Raw genomic sequence first — 19245 nt, forward strand, 5'->3', positions numbered from 1 at the left:
ATGTTGAAGGGTATATAGGGCTAGGGTTCTAGGAGGCAATGCGCATTGGAGGGCGAGCTAAATCTTGTGACAAGAATCGAGCGCGTCGGTGGTTGATCAGTCAAGCATGGGCGATCGGTCTAATTCCGTCAAGAAGTATTCGCTCGCAGAGGTATGAAAGATTCGTGTGGTGTCTTTGGTCATTCGATTTCTTTGAATTTCCAGACGCCGGGATCGAGTGGGCGGAGGCGCTCCACTTTTGCGGGGGCGCCTCCTACGCCCACGCCCATCGTCACACCGCCGCCGCCCCCACAAAGGACGGGTATTCAATCGTACCTTCACGCGCTGCTTTTGAAACTCGCAAGCCTTGTTGGTGCAGTGAGGGAAGAGCAAAATGTTATAGACGAGAAAAAACGAAAGAGTGAAGTGGCGAGGAAGCGCAAATCCACTGTAAGTTCTCTCGTTTTATTTTATGTTTTCTTTTTTCTTTCGTTCTTTGACGTGAGGCTTTTTTTTTTTTTTTTCTTTCTTCTTTTTTCGAACACAGGCACCACCAGAAGTTGAAGAACGTGATCAGGTTTTTTCTGCTTCTGCTTGACACACAACGGCAGTAAATGTACGTAGTTTTCTTGGAAATGAGCGACATTAACTGTGAATGTTTGGCAGATGGTTGTGGAAGAAAACGTGCAGCAGGCTGAAGCTCTGCCATCTCCACATCCCGACGTGGTTGAGGAGAACGTCCAGGAGCAGCCGGAGGACGACGACGACGGCGTCAAAATTGAAAAGGAAGTGGAAGAAGAGATGCAACAGCAGGACGTGGAAGATTTAGTAGAAGTTGAAGTACCAGAGGTTTGAACGAATCACTCCCATAGCTCCAAATGAGCAAAAACACTCTGTTGTGTAGGAAGATGCTGAGCAACAAGTTGTGGAAGTGAATGACGAGGATTTGCAGCAGTCGGAGGTGGGAGAATCGTCTGAAGAATCCGAACTAGAGGTACGAGAGCGTCTGAATTGTAATAGACGCAGTCGAAACGTTGAGAATGTATAGGAGACTGTCCAGCAAGAGGCCGAAAGTACTGATGACAAGATTGAATTGGTGGAAGACGGTTATCCAGTGAACGAAGAAGAAGATAAGGTAATTGTTCCTGACAAGGAGGAAGATCTGGCTGAAGAGGAGGATAAACCAGTTTCTCAGGAAAAGATTGTGGTGCCTACCAAAGACGTCCACGCAGCCAGAAAAGAAAAGAAGACGTCACTCAATAACACTGACGAGAGGGAGGCCAAAACACCACTGAACGATGCTGAGAAAGAGATCAGGAAAGAGAAGAAGGCCTCACTCAAAGCTGTTGAGAGAGATAGCGAGAGGGAGAAATCGCCGCGCAAATCACCACGTAAAGATACAGAAAGGAAAGAGAAGAAGGTGTCACTCAAGGCTGTTGAGAAAGAAGAACGAGACGCCAAGTCGCCGCGGAAGGATAGTAGGAAGGCGTCAATCATAAACCTTGAATTAACAGATGCTGGCAAAGAAACCAGGAAGGAGAAGAAGGCGTCACTCAAAGATGGTGAGAAAGAACCACTTGGGGACATATCGCCACGCAGACTTGGGGAAATATCGCCACGCAGAGTTGGGGAAATATCGCCACGCAGTGAAAAAGAGGTATGTGGGATTCAACTTCTGGTAAAGTTCTCACGTCAATTTCATGCAGCTCAAAGACGATCGAATCAGTGAGCAAAATTTACAAATAGTTGGGGAGTGTATGGGTCACGAAGAAGAGGTATGGTTTCTTTTTTCAAGGCCAAAACTGAAGTATATGATTTGCAGATGCTGAAAGAGCAGCAGCAGCAACACGGTAGCCTGGCAGCGATTCGCGTATCAGTACTCTACAATCAAACCGATGGGAATGTTCTGTTCTTGGAGGGAGGCAAAGATTTCGTCGATCTTCTGATGAACTTCCTGCTACTTCCTATTGGAAGCGTGATGAAGCTGCTTCACGATAACAAGGCGGATCTCACAGGACTGGGAGCTGTGGTCCGGCTGTTTCAGAGCATGGAGAAGCTGGAACCTTCGATCATGGTGGTGGACAAGGACGTCCTGACGATGCCAAAGTCCGAGAGGAGTGAACAAGAACACCACCAGATCGAGCAACCTCTTGCTCCTCAGCTCCAGCACGGGTACGTGAAAGAGAATCTAACTTTCACCATCACAGACGAGCTCGAGATCTTTCCTACGTCGACCATCAAGAGCATCGCGTTGCTCAACCAGCTCCAGGTGAAAAACATGGCCGACTTGAAAAGCATGGAAGTCAGCGTCGACACCACAGACGTAAGAAGTTTTCTTCTTCCTCGCTTATAGTTTCTCTCGATTTTTCACAGGTTCTTCGATTGCTCAGAGCTTCACTCACTCGAAAATCCGTGCTGAATTACGTTTTCCAGTGTCGTCTTCCAAACCAGCACGAACACGAGCGCTGCGATCGTTGCTCCGTGCATTGCAAATAAGCTGTTTAGTTAATGGCTTGAGTGTTCTTTGTAGATCTTTAGTTTTTTTACTCTCGAGCATTGCCACCGCGCAACACCTATAAATATTTTAGGTTATGGTAGTGAGGAGTCTCTTGTCCAGGGCTTTTCTCCGATCTATGGCGACCGCAGCCGATCGCCCAGCCACAGGTAATGCGCATCGTCATCGCGATTGTAATCCTCCACATTTTCGATCGTCCAGGAGCTGCCAAGATCTTGGCAGGTAGAAAGACGATTTCTCCCGCTGGTTCGTTTAGGGACAAGTTCGTCGCGGCGTTTGACAAGATCAAGAAGGAGCTACTTGCAGATTGCGATGCTTTCCAGTTTACTCGTGAATCCAGAGAATGGGTGTCCAAGGTTGAGCTTTCATTTTTTCTTTTCCTTCTTTTGGTTTTCTCAGTGCAATGTCTTTCCAGATGTTGGACTACAATGTTCCAGGAGGTACCTGTATTCCTTTTTTTTCGATCAAAGTCACTTCCTTTTGGGACAGGAAAATTAAATCGAGGTCTCTCGGTGATCGACAGTTTGGTGCTGCTCAAGTCCGAAGACGAGCTCTCCCGGGATGAAATCGAGCAAGCGTTTGCTCTTGGATGGTGTATTGAATGGGTACGTTCTTGCATCGATTGATAAAGAACTTCTAAACGTTTTTGGTTTCTACTTTTTGCTTTTCCATGCATAGCTGCAAGCTTACTTCCTAGTAATGGATGATATAATGGACAATTCACACACCAGGAGAGGAAAGCCAAGCTGGTTTAAGCAGCCTAATGTTCCTGAGTTTTGCGTGAATTTTATCAATGAGCTATGACACAGTCTTCTTTTGTGATTAGGTGGGTCTCGTTGCTGCGAACGATGCATTACTGCTTAGAAACCATGTACCAAGGATTTTGAGGAAGTATTTCCATGGTCAGCCATACTACTTTGATCTCCGAGAACTTTTTGACGAGGTGTTAGTTCCTGGAAAAGCAATCGTTTCTAAGTGACTTAAACTATAGGTGGAATATCAAACAGCGTGCGGTCAGATGCTTGATCTGATCACATCGCCAGCCGGGAAGGTTGATTTGTCCAAGTACGTCATGGAAACGTAAGTTTTATTTGACTCTATGAAGTATCCATAATGTTTGTCAATGCAGCTATCTCAGGATTGTGAAGTTTAAGACAGCGTTTTATTCTTTCTATCTTCCGGTGAGCGACAGTGATTATAAACCAAGTCATTGACACCATATGAGAATACAGGTTGCTTGTGCTTTGTATATGTCGGGTGAGAGTGACAACTCCAAGTTCGAATCTGCAAAACAAATACTACTACAAATGGGAACCTATTTTCAAATTCAGGTCCTTATGGTTCATTAACTTTGGTTGTTGACAGAATCGGCCCCTGCAGGATGATTTCTTAGATTGTTATGGACATCCTGATGTTATTGGCAAGGTTCGTTCCTTGCTGTTTTGTCTTTCATGTCAAGCTCACTGAATATTGCAGGTTGGAACAGATATCCAGGACGCAAAGTGTTCTTGGCTCATTGTTCGAGCTATTGAACGAGCAGATGCTAGCCAGAAAACGAGACTAGAGAACAACTATGGCAAGAAGGACAATGCCTGCATCGAGGAGGTGAAGAAAGTGTACAACGACTTGGGCCTTGCAGTGAGTATTTTGTTTTGCTTTGAGACTTTTCTCTTTAGCTGCTGGGTGAATGCAGGCAGCTTTCTCGGAGTATCAACAGACAAGCTATGGGAGAATTTTGTCTGCTATTGATCAGGAAAAGAGTACTCGCTTACAAGTATGTGGTGTTTTCGAGTTTGTTACTTCCTGAATACTCTCTAATTACCCTGCAGGGAGTTCTGTCGTTATTTCTAGAAAAAATTTATAAGCGCCAAAAGTAGAATTGCTTCTCTTGCCGTTCCTGCCAGCTGTTATACGCGTTTGTCATTTGTTTCGTAGTTAGTATTGGGCTTCGTGCAATGCGGAGCATAGAGGATGATTTTAGCTGTAAATATCCTTCGCGTTTCTTGCACTAAATGTTGTCCCCATCAAAGCCAACAAAAGCTGCGCCTATCTGCTCTTTCGACGACTTCTAAATTTTTATTATGACACTTTTTCCAGCTATCTTGTTGTTATAGGTCGTTGATTGAGCTCCTCTCGTTTCATCGTGAAGAACGATGCGAAAATTTTGTGCTCATCAGTAAAGTGTTTACTTCACTTTCAAGCGTTGAGACGGCCCACAGCAATGGTTTTTATAGTCGAATTTGCTGTGATGGTGATTCTCGGAACTCTTCAACAGGCACACGGATCAGGTATGCCCGGGGAGATTGAGAAAGAAATTGATATTTGACATTTGATCATTGTGCAGCCTGTCCTCTGAATTTCGACTATTTCTCAAAGCCTGGCAGCAATTTTCTCTGTGGGAGCACAGCGAACTATCTCATTCGCGTTCTTGCTTTTCATACAAACACGACAGCTTCTCCTCGACCGCTTTTCCTGGGCCTCGATGGGTGCTGGGAAACTATCAGCAAGCTGGACACCTCCCCCGAGTGTAAGAGTTCTTTGGAGATATATTCGCCAGATTATGCATCTCCTTGCAAGTTTGCTACTTTGCAAGAGCTCGAAGGGAACTTCACGATTGCAAACATCACGTTTGACGGGCTCCTCAAGGTCTGCACAAGCTCCTTGTCTTTCTGGGAACTTTTTACATCAAATCTCCGGAGCCTCTCAAACGTGACGAAAGATACACCATGGGTGTGTGAGACTGCGCTGCAAATCGCCCTGCTCAGCACCGATGTTTTGAACGACAACTGGGCGCGGAAATTCGAGAATCTTTCCTTCTTCTTTCCATTACCTCGAGCTTCTCGAAAGAGAAACAAAAGGAAAGGTACTCTTTTTGTTCTTCTCTTTTCTCTCTTCCACATGTTGTATTACAGAGCTTGCATACACAGTATCCCTCATACTTGTCTGCTCGGCCATGCCCTTCGTGGTACTTTCATATTTCATTTGGAAAGTCCTTAAAAATCCCAGGAGTGCTTCGATTCACAATGTTCGTGTAAGAAAACTTCCACCATTTCACGACTTTGGATACTCACTCTTTGTTTGTCTAGGAGCTTGAAGAAGAAGACAGCAGCAATAAAACAGTGGAAGGTCCATGACTATTCAATCCAGCTCTTTGCTCTCTTGAGGCTCACAAGCTTTTCCACAACCGCGGGCACCACCCATGGAAAGCTCAAAGACTCGACGTTACTCCCTTTACGAAACTCCGGATGATACGTGACATGGTACCAAGCACACGCCTTCGCCAATTGGTGCTCGTTTAGTCCGGCCTCAAACCATCTCCCAGCTTCCTTGGCAAGAGACTTCATGGCACAAGCGATCCTATCTCTCGTATCGTTACGCTTCGTCTTCTCGTTGGCTTTCCCGAGGCACAGCACATTCCCAGTTACAATCTCGGCCTCGGTTATCTCATAGTGTCGCAGCAAACGCTCCAGCTTCGTATCATAGAGCTCCTTGAGCAACCGTGCCTCGGCGACATGCTGCTCGTATCCATCTACGATCAAGCTACGATCAAACTCTTCATCCATCTCCTTCGGCGATGCTGCTACTGCTGATGATCTCTGCGAGAAAATTCTTCCATTGGACTGGAGCGACCGGTAGAGCTTCCCCAGCACACTCTGCGAAGTATACGTCGATTTAAACTCGTTCTCCATGAAGTCGGGATAGTCCCTGGGACGAAGATCTACGGGAATCACGGCCGGGATGCCAGTCTTTGCAAAGTCGACGGCGGTTGATGCGAGCCTCGCGAGTTCCAAGCATTTTGGATCCTTGGCTCTTTCCAGCTCCTTATCAGCGTGAACAAGGTGAGCATTCGAGATCACTCCCAGGCTATCGTGAACCATCGAGTCGACGAAGAACTGCTGGATTTCCTGGAAAGAAAAAGAAAGCTAAGCGCTGAGAACTTGAGAGGATTCAAGCTTTACCTCTAGAGTCACTGAATGGTCGAGCTTGGCGGCGGTACCGGGCTCGTAATCCATCGGCTCGTGAGTCACTGGTGGTACGAGAGATTTGTCCCAGGTGACGAAGTAGAGATCACCATCGAGATCACTTCCGGAGCACTCGTTGGGATGAGGCCTGGAAGATCATACTATCAAACCAAGACGGAAGAACAATGGTAACTTTGCAAGAAGTACCTCTTTCCTCGCTGTGGGAAGACCACGCAGTCGATCATATGGTGAAGTCCCGGAACGTCCACGGCTTCCAAGACCAAGAGATCTCCCGGGTGTAAGCAAGGATTCTTGGTGACGACGACTTTCCCGAGAACAACGCAGGCGCTCTCGCTCCGTGTCACTCCCCTGCGAGGCCTCGCATCGTCCAGGCCATCGTCCACGACTCTGCGAGTTCCTGGCGTTGGAGACACTTGCACGAAGACCTGTCCGTAGTCGAGAACTCCAGTCTCGTCCAGGCATCCCAGCAAGCAGCGGCCTTTCGGGACGTAGATCCGAGACTTCGTCCGGAGGAGGTAGAGCTGCAGCGATCGAAAGTTGTCCAGCAACCTCCGCAAGAATGGCTCGTGAGCTGGTTTATATCCCGCCTGGAGCATCGCCACCATGATCGAGTGAACCTCGCCACCCGAGGACGAAGATCTCAAGACTTCAATCGCTGTTTGTGGATCTCTCAGCATCTCATCGAGGATTTTGAGCTCCTCGTTTTGCATCCGCTCGAACACCTCGTCTGGAACTCCGAGAGTCGTCATGAGGATGATACTCTGCCGGTTCAAGTAGTATGGAGCGTACTGCGACGCCTTGAGAACGTCCAGGCCTGTTCTTTCTGAGGGGAACTTTAGCATGCTCGGTCTCAGGGAGAGCTTGGTCGAGCACGTTGGATCAACCGCAACAACACCTTTGTAGCCAGCGTAGCGAATCTGGAGTGCCGAAGGAACCACCGGCATGTTGCAAGCTCTTGCCACGCTCGTCGCAAACGCCTTGGAGATTTTCCCGATTCCATCCGAGAAGCAGTAGCGCGTGCCGCAGTAGATGTCTTCCACGGACGAGAGCTCGTCCTCCAGCACCTCGAGCGAGCTCCTGGACGACGAGAAGCTCTGGCCGATTCGAGCAGCACACTTTGCAATGTTGGTGAAGCCGCCAAAGTCACCCATCCACGCTCGGATGCTCTCGGCGGTGACGCTGCCGGCGCCGGCAAACATCCACAGCGAGTGCTCGCGGAGCTGGCTGGCCGAGAAGCCCAAGAACTTAAACTTCTTGCCACCGATCGTCACGCCATCTCGGACCACCGCTAGAACTCGGTGATAGACGCTCGAAGGCTCCGGAAGAAGGCCGATTTGCACAGAGACTTTGGTTGGCAGTCGAACGGCGTCCGCGTAGAGGGTTTCAAAGTTTTCGTCCACAAAAGAAACGCGCAGAAAGTTTGCAGCAAAGTCCTTGTAGCGTCGGGTGACCCCGTTCGATCGCTCCAGCTCGGGTCCCGTGCAGTAGACTTTAGCCGGGGTGACGACCAGCCTCTTGACGTAAGTGTATCCTCCATCCGGCTCCACAAGCTCCGAGCGGCGATGGTGGCACTTGAGATAGCTCTCGATCGTCGAGAAGGCGTCCAGACTCACGTTTCCAGCGGGAGAGACGAGCTTGTCCAATGCCGAGAGGCAAAGTTTCTCCGGAAAGCCTTGGAGCAGTGTAAAGAGCTCGCGAGTGACCGACGCCGGGCTCATATACCCGGACTGGACCAGGAAGTTGATCTTGTAGACGATGTCGAAAGGAAGAGGAGCACCATCGTCCTCGGTGATGCTGAGAATGGGAGAAAGCTCCTGCTGCAAAGCATACGACTCGCCAGCCACCAAAGTGAGCGCTCGATCCATGGAAGAAGTGTCGTAACCGGACAAGCTCTTGGAGATCTTGAGCGCCTGCTCGTCGGACAAGTCGGAAGGGAACTCGAGGCAGTAGACGAGAGACTGCGAGATGGCCTTGCCGGGAGTGAAATCGGTGCTGCGAGTCCATGTTGGTTCTTTCGCAAACTTGGAGTACTTGTAGTTGTAGCTGTTGGCTCTCACGGCCTTGAAGTGGCGAAGAATCGCGAGCGGGGTGTCCAGCACTGGGTTGCCTTGCTCGGATGGAGATGGGAGGCCTTGGAAGACGAGCGGTGGCCGAAAGAGCTGTGTAACGAAGAAGCCAAGTTTGTTCCTTGAATGAAAGCTTGAAAGAAACTTACCTGGAGAAGAAGATGGCTAGCTTGCGAGGTCTCGACAAACGCATCCACGAACCGGAGATTTCTAAACAGCAGTTCGAGCTTGTAATCGACACCATCGTGCTGGAGCAGCAAATTCAGCTGGCAACTGCCAAAGCAAAACTCGGCAGCCACACCGGAGCACGACCAGAGACAGTCGATGCCACTCTCACCTCTCGCGAATCCCATGGTGAGAACGATCCCTTCCACGCGCTCGTCCCCCCGGATGGGTCCGTGCGTGACGCCCTTGTGGGCTTGGATCCGCAGAGCTCTGCCGTAGAAGAGCAGTGCGTTCTCGGCGGCGAGCTGGGACGCTAGCTGCGAGGCCTCGGCGGTGGCGAACTGGACAAAGGCGTAGCCGCGGGACATCCAGTTCGCGTGGGCGGTATCGATCGAGCAAGATACTACTGTGCCGCGGCCGCAAACGCTCTCTAGGCACTCGACTAGCTCGCTGGCCACCGCGCATTTGCTCACATTGCCCACATAGGCCTCCATAGCTAGCAAGAACCCTAAAACCTGGGCGGGATTTAGGGCATTTTCGAACTTGGGGTTTTATATTTGGTCACGAGCTATGGCGGCGAGGCGTGGAGCGGTGAGTTCTTGCAGCCTTAGTAGATTTTGTCCGTCCACGAGAGCTTGTCTTATCAGCTTGCAATGAGGAGCATCTAGAGCTCATGGATTTGGCGGCGAGCAACAATCAGCTCGTGGGATTCTTCCGGATGATCCCCAAGATAGTTTTCCTCGCCAGTCCTTTGGGCTGATACACGCAGTCGAGCAAGGCAACCTTTGGGAGCATGCTCTTTGTCCTCGAGGACTGAGCTTGGCCCGATTGCTAGGCACTTGTCATGAAGGCTGGAGAGGATATACATGGTCGCTGGAAGCTAAAGAGCAGATGAATCGTGTGACTCCATAGCCAAGGTGTTCTAACATGCAGCGAGGATAGTACTCGGCCACTGCACAGGTTGACACCAGGAACTTCGAGAATTATTGCCAGTATGTTGGCACACGATCAACAAGGGTATTTAGCTCACAATGAGCTCGCCCGGCACTGGAGTGGGCGTGTTTCAGCCGTCAGTGACTGCACCGAGAAATCTGTATGAATGGTGCGACCTGTTCGTGGAGATGGAAGATGACGAATCGAAGCGAAGCGAAGCGAGAGGCCAGGTGCTTGACAAGGCAGAGAAGCGTCGCAAGACGGCTAAGGCGGACAGGAAGGTTGTTCTAGGCGCTGCTCGTTGATTGTGCTAACGCACTCACGAGAACATCACCGTGTGGTCAAGGGCTGGTTGCGGCAACCGAGACGCCAGAAGTAGTAATGGATACAGCCGGGCTTTGCCGGAGCTCCTCTTCCTTCTCTTCTGCATCGTTCACCTGAGTGACAACGGTTTTTTTTTCGAGGCTGCGGCAGAAGTTCCAAAGTTGAGAGGCTCTCGTCCAGCTGAGCCGAAGTACGTTGTGCGTCGTGGTGATTCGGGCCAGTTGTTGGAGCTGGAGATTGTGCACACCTTTGTGGATTACTTGTTCCGAGGTGGCAGCTATCTTGGTCCGATTTGATGGTGGCAAGCAGCAGGCGATTCTCAAGAGAGGCTCAATACAGTGAGCCAAACGTGTTGCGGCAGCAGTCGGCATGCCAGCGGAGTTCTTCAACCAGGCGGAGACGGAGAATCGTGTTCGGGAGATTCTAGGTGGTTGTTCCGGAGGTTCTCTGGGCTGGTACTGGTGTGTAACCGTTTAGCTGGGCGAACCGTCCGGTTGTGCTCATGGCGGACGCAGGCGAGTCACTCGACGGTATGACGCTGCCGACGAGGTGGTGGCGATGGGAATGAGTTTGCTCGAGACGGTGACCGAGCTACACAAGCGGGGCGTAATCCACAGGCACATATCCCCGCGGAACGTTGCATACCAAGCAGGAAAAGGGGAGCTACATGCGGCAGTGAGAGGACCTTGAGTTTGGCTTGGTGAGTGCGCTCTTCGGTGAAACGCTGGATGCTTCAGCGGATCTGGAAGGCATTCTATACACCACGATCAGGATGGGCGGACTGGACTGGACTGGGTCAGAAGCTGCTCAAGGGATGCATCAGGCGAGAGGTATTGGAGCGAGGATTCATCGCCAAGTTTGAAGAACCCCTCCCTTGGGGGCTCACAAGCAGAGGTCCCTGAGTTGACCTACATCGTGAGATTTTGAAGAGCTGCTCGGGAAGACCTATGTCAAGAAATCCATTCATGATTTGGTAAATTAACTACATGCTTCTTAATCTTAAGCTTGTGGGAGTGCCTCCGTGAAGAGGCGTTCCAAAAATTTTGATATGCCGCTATTATGTGGCCAGCACACGGTATTCTTTAGTAAAAGGCGAAAGAATAGTTCGCTTTGCGCTGACCACACGGCTCATATGCTTTAGAGGGGGTCTTCGATTTCTTTATATACTCATACATAGGCATGAAATCAAGCTCCGGCATGTGGGATAACTCCCGAAGCCCTAGGTCATCGTACACTTCCGTACTGCCCTAAGAGCATATGCTCAGCATTACACAGAGCCATACCACTGTCATGGTAAGCCAGAGCAAGCGAATCAAAGCAGGATCGTCCACAAACTCCTCAGCCTCCCGAAAGAGAAACAGTGACGCCACGTGAACGCTGAAAGTCTTTCCAGACTTTGCTGATCCCAGAATGACACTCGTGTCCCATATAAAACTGATGGCCGATGCAATGCACTGCCGGCCAAGAACGCGGATGGAGCCCATCTAGAAACTTGATCTCTTTCCATCGGGCGTTTACGAGATCGTGAGTGGACTGTGCCACGGCCGAGCTCCAGTCGCTAGAAAACTGGGTACACAAGAACAAGTACCTCAACTTACAAGGCCGGACGACACACTTCGTCCCGCGTACCAAGACATGCTCGAAGAGATTGTCTACATTAGGCGCCAATTTACTTGTGCCCAGAAATGTTTCCGCCTCTCCGTTGCCTGAACCACCGTTCGTGTTACACGTACGAGAGAAGATGGATCGATGGTCGATTCTGGCCAAAATATGCAGCAATGCTGGTGAGCACGCTGCCAGCTTGATATCTTCGTGCAAACTCACATTGCAGTCTCTCTCCGATGGTCGCTTAGCAGCCACTTCCACAGAGAAGCGTGATCGGTGATGTCAGTTGGTATTTCCCACTTGACGGCACCCCTGGAATGCTCTGGGTGCACAATCACATACCGGACAACCGCCGGCCGATCGAAAAGACTAAAGATGGATAACTTACAGAGCTCGGCCTAAACCCTATTGTTATATAACGATTCTTAAAAGATACCTTTATAGTATCTTTTTAACCGCAATTAGCACCCGGCTTGCCATATAAGCATACTCGGAAAAGATGCACCGTTCGTACGTGTGACAGAACGGCAGTTGGTGGCACTGGAACCTCGCAGAGGAATGTTGGTGCGCACTGGATGCACACACACATTCCGGACACATGCTGGCGAACACAGACAGAATGCTTTCAGCGGGCATTTGCTGCAAACAAGACATCCTTACTTTTTCATCTTACATACACATCACGCTCCAAGAACTTCGAAGTGGCAGTCCAGTAAAAAGCCACTGTAGGCACGCTGAGCTTGTACCACCTTGCCTTCCCTGCCACTATCGCTGGGAGCTTGGATCACTATCACAACCTTGCGGACTACCTTCACAATGCAGAACCAAAACCTGTCATCACTGGGAGAAGCGTTAGTAAGCTGGAACACCTCCCATGAGTTCTTCCCACGTTTGTATCACCGCAATAATGATTTGATCATATCCAACTCGTATATCCAGCTTCATTCAAGACCAGAAATGATCAAGAGTAAAGAGACAGCACCGATTGAGAAAAACTATCATATTGAAGATGGAAGGGAATGCATGACGTCCAGGGCCCAGTACACTTTGCCTGCGAGTACCTGTTGGGGTTTAGCAGTATTTGTTTTGAAGCAAAGGTGCAAGGATTTGGAGAAAGGACCAAGAAAACATTATTTGTATTTCTATAATTTCCACTTATCAAGCAACACTCCCATCAATAGTGAAGTGAGCCTCTTCACCATTAAAAGACCAATCCCATCTTCCTGCCTTTTGTGGACAGGTGTTTCGCCCACATGTGGCTTGCATGCATTGGCTAATGATATTATTACATCCAGTCTATTAAGATTCAAAATTACCAAGTACTTAGTAAGTATTAGTTTGAAGCTTGCCTCCCTTACCATACAATATTTTGCCTTGGAATTGCCTGTGAAAGTTAGAGTGACACTTCTCCTTCCAGATGAATCAAACCCAAAAATACATGTTTTCCCATTGTTGGCTATATCAGCACCACAAAAAGTATTGGCAGCTTGTTGGTAATTAGACTGTAAGCCCTGCTGGCATGGAACCTCCATAACAATCAGCACTATAAATTACACCAAAGTACAAAAGGTTAAGAAACAAAGTGCAATAATTACTCTATCCATTGTGATTGAAAAGATGTATTGCAATGTCATGTTTTCTAGGCAGTTCTTTAATAGTTGATTCAAATGTGTTCTATTAGAACACACAAGTATTTGATAAGATTTATGATAAGATCAATGACTTTTACTACTAACCCTGCCCCATTAGTTGATTGAATGTTTCCTATTAGGACACGCAAGTATTTGATAAGATTTGTGATAAGATCAATGACTTTTACTTAGGACACCCAAGTATTTGATAAAATATATTTATGATAAAATTTTATTTCTATCACTTTATTCAATTAATAGTCTATTTAAATGTGCATTATTAAAATAAATCAAATGTAGGATATTAATATAAAATTTCTAAGTTATATTTAGTGTAATATAGAGCCCAGAAATATTCAAAGCAATATTTCATGACAGTTCTAGACTGTAACCAAAGATAGCAGTATATAGGAGATCCATGGCATCTATAGTCTTAGGTGAGGCTTAGGGTCAAGTTGTGAGTGTCTAATGGAGTTAGCAAAGATCCAAGAGGACATTTATTCAAAACTTGCACAAATAAAAAAATCAAGAATAGTTCATATGTTGAGGTAGCAATGGAAGACTATTTGGCATATCTTGCTTAGCCAAAAATCAAGCGTGTCCCTTGTGCAAGAAGTGATACTCCTTGCGGAATGTCCAAGAGTGAATTTGCAAGCCCCTTGTGTGTGCCTTGTGAACCAGAACACACAATTCTAACAGCCTGCTCTCACTTGAGTTTTGGCTTGTACTCATTATAAGCACAATACAAGTTTAGTCTACTAATTTATACATGTGTATATATTTCTGTATCTCTATAGCTAAAGAGCGCGCGCGCGCCCCCGCCCCCCCCCACACACACAATCAATCATTCTTTCTTTTTTTTTTTTTTTATATACATATATATATATATATAGAGATATACATATATATATATATATATATATATATATATATATATATATATATATATATATATATATATATATATATATATATATATATATATATATATATATATATATATATATATATATATATATATATATATATATATATATATATATATATATATATATATATATATATAAACTTATCTAGGTAATATGCTAATTATAGGACTATAGCATATAGACTATTTAATCGATCCATTCTTGTATATAAAAAGGTCTAAACCCCAATTAAGATAGATCTAAAAGAAAAAGAAAAGAATAAAAATAAAAGCATAATACTAGAATAAAAACTTTACTCTCTAGGGGTATGCCCCTCACTTCCACCAATGTGAGTGTTTGGGATATGAGAACTAAATAGATTTGTATTAACTTTTTATAAGATCTAGAATTTTAGCTATTGTTGTGTTTAAATTTACTCTTTCTTTTGATCTTTATAGCATTTCTTTCTTCTATCATGCCATATTGTTATTGATCAAGGAATATGTCACTTAAGATTGTTGATACTACTCCATTGAATCAAGTTTTTGGTGTTGTAGGGTGTGATCATATTGGTGTTGTATTCATCCTTGATGTATTGCCATCTCTCACTTTTGTGAGATATAATTATATAGCTTCTCTTGTTCTTAGTGTTTTGCTATCTCTTGTTAATATGGAGTGTGTTCATGATATTAATTGAAGAGTTGTGGATTATGCAATCCAATTCTTCAAGAATGTTTGAGGATCGAGTTTATAAGAAGACAATATTTACGAGCTTGAATGAATTTTAAATTGTGATGAGGAGCTTGATTATTATGGAGATAGTTTTAAAGACAAGTTGAAATTTTTGTAAGGTAGGTGTTAATCCTTTAATTTGTCATTTGATCACTTCCTTTTACCTTCTGTTTTGTCACAACATTTTTTTATTTCTTGGTTTGAGCTACCTTTTCATGTTTTTAGTTTTTTGGTCCTTATTTACAATATCTTCTTCTCTTAATATGTCAATCATTTATGACTCTTATGATTTTCATTCTCAATTTAGTGTTGAGTTGAGTGTTTTTTATCCTCATACTAATCTAGATGTTAAGCATGTGCATAAAGTTGAGGGTCTTGCTTTTATTTTCATTGGCAAAGTCTTTAATCAATTGTGCTATTCAGTATTCCTTTATTCCAAGGTTGACTCACTTTTGTAAGAGTTTCAAATTGAATATATATCTCTGGTTGTGAGTATCTTTGAGAGCTTTTGCTTTACTGTTACTACTAAAGAGTTTATATATTCTCTTAAAAGTGTGGACATTTCTATTGATTTTCCCATCTTAAATATTGAATTATGTGCTGAAAAGATGGAGTGTTGTGAATTTTTGCTTAGATGATGGTGGTCAAAGTATTTTATGACAGAAAGTCCTTTGTATTCCAAACATTGAGCATATGTCCTTCTTTTTATTTCCCAATTTTTGCATTGATAAGTGCTAAAAGTTCCTCTTCTAATATTTATATATATCCCTTTTTATCTCTTTTACAATTTTTCTTTTTCAATTTTTATTGCTTTCTCTTTTTTGTCTTGACATTTCAAACTTTTTTTCTTTGGAGATGGGGGTAGAAGAGATAGATGAGAGTTCATCCCTAACAATAGAGTGAAGACGAACAAATACGATAGTGGAGTAGGATTATGAAATGAGGACAAATATAGTAAGTTTGAATAGAACATTTAACCTTAACATAGTGAAGCTAAATGTATATAATAGTGGAGTGAGGCCAAACATAAATGGTAGAGTGAAAATGAAAAGATGAATATCACGAGTTCAAGTTAATACAGATTGTGAATGTTAACTAAAGGGAAGACATAAAGGCAGGTTCTAATTATGTTTATAAGTCTGAGTTAACAATGGTCTCAAAAAATCATTGGTGGGCAAATTTAAAGGTAAGATATACTATTTGTTACAATGATGTTTTATATATTATAGTGGCTCTTGAGGTCCCTTTCTTCAGTTCAAAATTGTTGATTTAAGGTTAGTTTAAGCTGTAATTAACAAAAAAAAAATGACTCAAGGGACAATCTATAAAGTTTAAGAAAAAACCCATGAACAAAAGTGCATCACCTTTTCAAATCGGTTAAGGGTATTAAGATACTTGAGATTTTTGGGTTTGAGTAGTACTAGGTTGGATGATTTTCTAGGAAATCCAAATTCAGAAATTTATATTTTATCTCAAAAGGGTCTTAGGTCTAACTTTGTTAGTTAGTTAAGGGAATCATAAGGGTTTTGTGTTTGACTTTATTAGTTGGTTAAAGGAATCATACCATATATTAATAAAGACATCTAGTGGTCCTATTTGCTCTTGTTAGGCTTAACTCAAGGAGTAGAGTGTTAAGAGAGTTGTAACTTTCAACTTTAATTCACAAGGGTATGAACTTGCAAGGAAGTATGATATATTGTAAATAATAAAAAAGAACGACTCAAAAAATAATCTATAAAACAAAAGTGCATTCTCATTTTCAATCAATTAAAAGTCTTGGGATACTTGAGGTTAAACATCATTGGGTTATAGGAGCTCACATGACCATTTGGTTGCTATATACAGAGTTGCAACTAATTCATTAGGATTTTGTAGTCCGCTAATGCTTGTAATATATGTATTACTTTATCTAGGTAATAGATTAATTAATAGTACTATAACATATGGATAATCCATTTGAAACTAAATTTAGTTCATCCATTCTCATATATAAGCAGAGGTTTAAACCCAAATTAAGGTAAGCTTGTTTGTATGCAATAGTGGATAAATATAATGCATGGAGTGTTTTCATACCTTATGTGCATAGCTGGGAGAGCAAAACATACTAAGAGATTATATTCTATGAAAATGTTCTTAATTCAAATAAATTCTCACCTTTTATAAATAAAAAACGTTTTAGACACATGTTTTCTAATTACTTTTTCAATATATAATTACATTGGGCTACTATGCAATCTCTAGCATAAAGTGGGAAATCTTCATGTTATAAACAATAAAGAGAAAAAGGGTTAGCCTTGTCTAAGGTAGGCTACACCTCCTTTTGAAGTTCATTGTTATCACTTGTAAGCCCTTAAAACTACAAGAGAAAGAGAAACTTGGAAATTGCAAACATATTTTTTGGAACCTCCAAAATCTTCCCTTTAACAAACTTTGTGATTTACATTACCATCCACAAATGCAAACTTTACACCGAGAGGTTATAAGCAAAGTTTGGTGTTTATGGTATTCTTGAATCAGCCTTGGTTCACGTTACATAGCTATATTACCCACATTAGTGGGGAGCTAACATAGCTCAAATGTCTCCTTCCATTTAACAAGTCATGCAATTGGCTTTGAATGCAAACATCAAATACAAGGAGTGGGAGTTGATGAGCAAAGCATGCTTTGATTGGCCTTGTCTACAACCTCAGCATATGATAGGAAACTCCATATTCAGCAAGCCCTCAAGAAATTGCCATCTACCATAGGGAAACAAGTGTCAATTCCATCCACTTCACTTCCTCCCCAAGAGTGGTTGAAACTAGTGGATGACATGAAGCTGGACAAGGGTCTTGATTGTAGAGTAAAGGGACATAGAAAGGTTTGTAAGGCTTATACATGTCAGAAATAAAGAGCAAACATGAGTAGGTTGATGAGCATTCCAACAAAATGGTGAGGGAAATCTCATTCTAGTTGTTTTTGAGGATTTGGATTTGGAGTAAGAGATTTTCGTTTAGGAGGGAAAAGTTCTGTCTCAAGCTCCTGAGGAAGAAGCCACATTGGGAGCCACCATTTCACTGCCTTCTTTCTTTGGAAAAACAAGACTCAAGTGCATTTGAGTAAAAAGGGCAGTCTTAGGTTGTAAAGCACATTGGTAAACTTAGGAGCTTCACATTTCTTTGTGAATGCTCATACTTTGGTTGACAACCAAGCCAGCTCTCATTAGGGATCACACATTAAATCAAGTTAGAATCACACTCCATTGTAGTTAACTCTTCAATAATTCATCTTAGCCCATTTGCATCACATATGTTTCTTGTTCGTGGAGGATTACAAGGCTCTTAACAAGATAATTGTCAAGAACAAGATTCCTATTCCCAAGGTAGATGAGCTTTTGGATGAAGCAGTACCAAAATTGACCTCTATTTTGGTTAATATCAGATTGCCATAAGGCCAAAATAATGTTCAGGACTCACTAAGGTTTGTTCATTTTAGAGTAATGCCCTTTGGCCTTACTAATGTGCCAACCATGTCTATGAACAAACTTTTGGCTAAGTATCTTTTCCAATTCATTATCGTTTTGTTTATGACATACTAATCTAGGACAAAGCACTTGGAAATGGTGTTATCAATTTTGGAGAGCAATGTTTGTGAAGTTATTCATGTGTTCTTTGGGAATGGAGACCATTCAGTACCTTAGATTTTGACAAGGTATGGGCTGATCAATCAAAATTACAAATTGTTACAAATTGGCCAAGTTTCTAAAGCATGTACAAGCCTTTTATGGTTTTGCCAACTATCTATGTTACTTTATATTATGACCTTATTTGGCAATATTTTCTGCTCTTCTATGGTTAGATGCAGCACAATCATTTGAGTTGTTGAGGTAACAACTTCTAACTACACTGTTACTTTCACTTCCAGATTCCTTGGAACCATTTATTGTTAAGACTAATGCTTTAGATATGAGTAGTTCTTCACCAAAGAGAGGAAATGGTGGCCTTTGATAGTCATAGTTTCTCTATTTATAAGTCTAAAGTACTAGTATATGAACAAGAAATAGTGGCTATTATCCATACCATTGATCACTAGTGTGTAAGCAACTAAAGAGAATGATTTGAAAGATGGTCTATAGGGGTTCAAATATAAAGGGAAAGAGCTTATGAATAAAAATGCACTCTCTTTTTCAATCAGTTAAGGATTTTGGGATATTTAGGGTTAAATGTCTTTAGGTTTGAATAGTACTGGGTTGGGTGACCTCCCAAGAAGTCTAAATTCAGGAGTTTACATTTAGTATCAGAGAGGTCTCGAGTCCAACTCTATTGATTGGCTAGGGAATCACATCACATATTGATTGACATTTGGTAAGTATAGTTTACTCTAGTTGGGCTCTACACGAGGGGTAGGGTATCAAGAGAGTGGGGC

General features: G+C 43.8%; 4 protein-coding genes and 1 non-coding gene across 7 annotated transcripts; 3 read left to right on the forward strand and 2 right to left on the reverse strand.

The window, feature by feature from the left end:
• The first annotated feature begins 54 nt into the window (after positions 1-54).
• Positions 55-2576, forward strand: LOC112342773 (FK506-binding protein 3-like). 3 transcript variants are annotated; one of them, XM_024665079.1, is made up of 10 exons: positions 55-151; positions 205-301; positions 359-429; positions 527-595; positions 646-828; positions 884-973; positions 1028-1636; positions 1686-1754; positions 1802-2302; positions 2353-2576. In XM_024665079.1, exons 5-10 carry the CDS (start codon positions 646-648, stop codon positions 2473-2475), a joined length of 1575 nt encoding a protein of 524 aa, XP_024520847.1. In that variant the 5' UTR covers positions 55-151; positions 205-301; positions 359-429; positions 527-595; the 3' UTR covers positions 2476-2576. The 3 variants fall into 3 exon arrangements, with proteins under 3 accessions (XP_024520847.1, XP_024520846.1, XP_024520848.1); XM_024665078.1 differs by having other exon boundaries at positions 205-429; XM_024665080.1 differs by having other exon boundaries at positions 205-429; positions 1031-1636.
• Positions 2567-4502, forward strand: LOC9639453 (farnesyl pyrophosphate synthase). Its single transcript, XM_024665081.1, has 13 exons — positions 2567-2643; positions 2696-2850; positions 2910-2934; positions 2984-3099; positions 3173-3259; positions 3321-3437; positions 3486-3574; positions 3624-3675; positions 3727-3825; positions 3875-3919; positions 3971-4132; positions 4188-4268; positions 4324-4502. The coding sequence occupies exons 1-13, from the start codon at positions 2571-2573 to the stop codon at positions 4369-4371; spliced, it is 1149 nt and encodes a 382-aa protein (XP_024520849.1). The 5' UTR covers positions 2567-2570; the 3' UTR covers positions 4372-4502.
• Positions 4503-4678: 176 nt separating this feature from the next.
• Positions 4679-5611, forward strand: LOC112342776. The gene is made up of 3 exons (XM_024665093.1): positions 4679-4782; positions 4839-5357; positions 5407-5611. The coding sequence occupies exons 1-3, from the start codon at positions 4716-4718 to the stop codon at positions 5586-5588; spliced, it is 768 nt and encodes a 255-aa protein (XP_024520861.1). The 5' UTR covers positions 4679-4715; the 3' UTR covers positions 5589-5611.
• On the reverse strand, positions 5439-8901 carry LOC9639422 (probable RNA-dependent RNA polymerase 1). Its single transcript, XM_002991293.2, has 4 exons — positions 8693-8901; positions 6664-8636; positions 6454-6604; positions 5439-6399 (listed from the first exon to the last, which is right to left on the reverse strand). Exons 1-4 carry the CDS (start codon positions 8894-8896, stop codon positions 5629-5631), a joined length of 3099 nt encoding a protein of 1032 aa, XP_002991339.2. The 5' UTR covers positions 8897-8901; the 3' UTR covers positions 5439-5628.
• Positions 8902-10978: 2077 nt separating this feature from the next.
• LOC112342777 lies at positions 10979-11095 on the reverse strand. The gene has a single exon (XR_002991076.1). It is a non-coding gene; the product is annotated as a U5 spliceosomal RNA (small nuclear RNA).
• Positions 11096-19245: the final 8150 nt, after the last annotated feature.

The sequence above is a fragment of the Selaginella moellendorffii genome, unplaced genomic scaffold, assembly GCF_000143415.4.
Source record: "Selaginella moellendorffii unplaced genomic scaffold, v1.0 SELMOscaffold_118, whole genome shotgun sequence".
Taxonomy (NCBI): domain Eukaryota; kingdom Viridiplantae; phylum Streptophyta; class Lycopodiopsida; order Selaginellales; family Selaginellaceae; genus Selaginella; species Selaginella moellendorffii.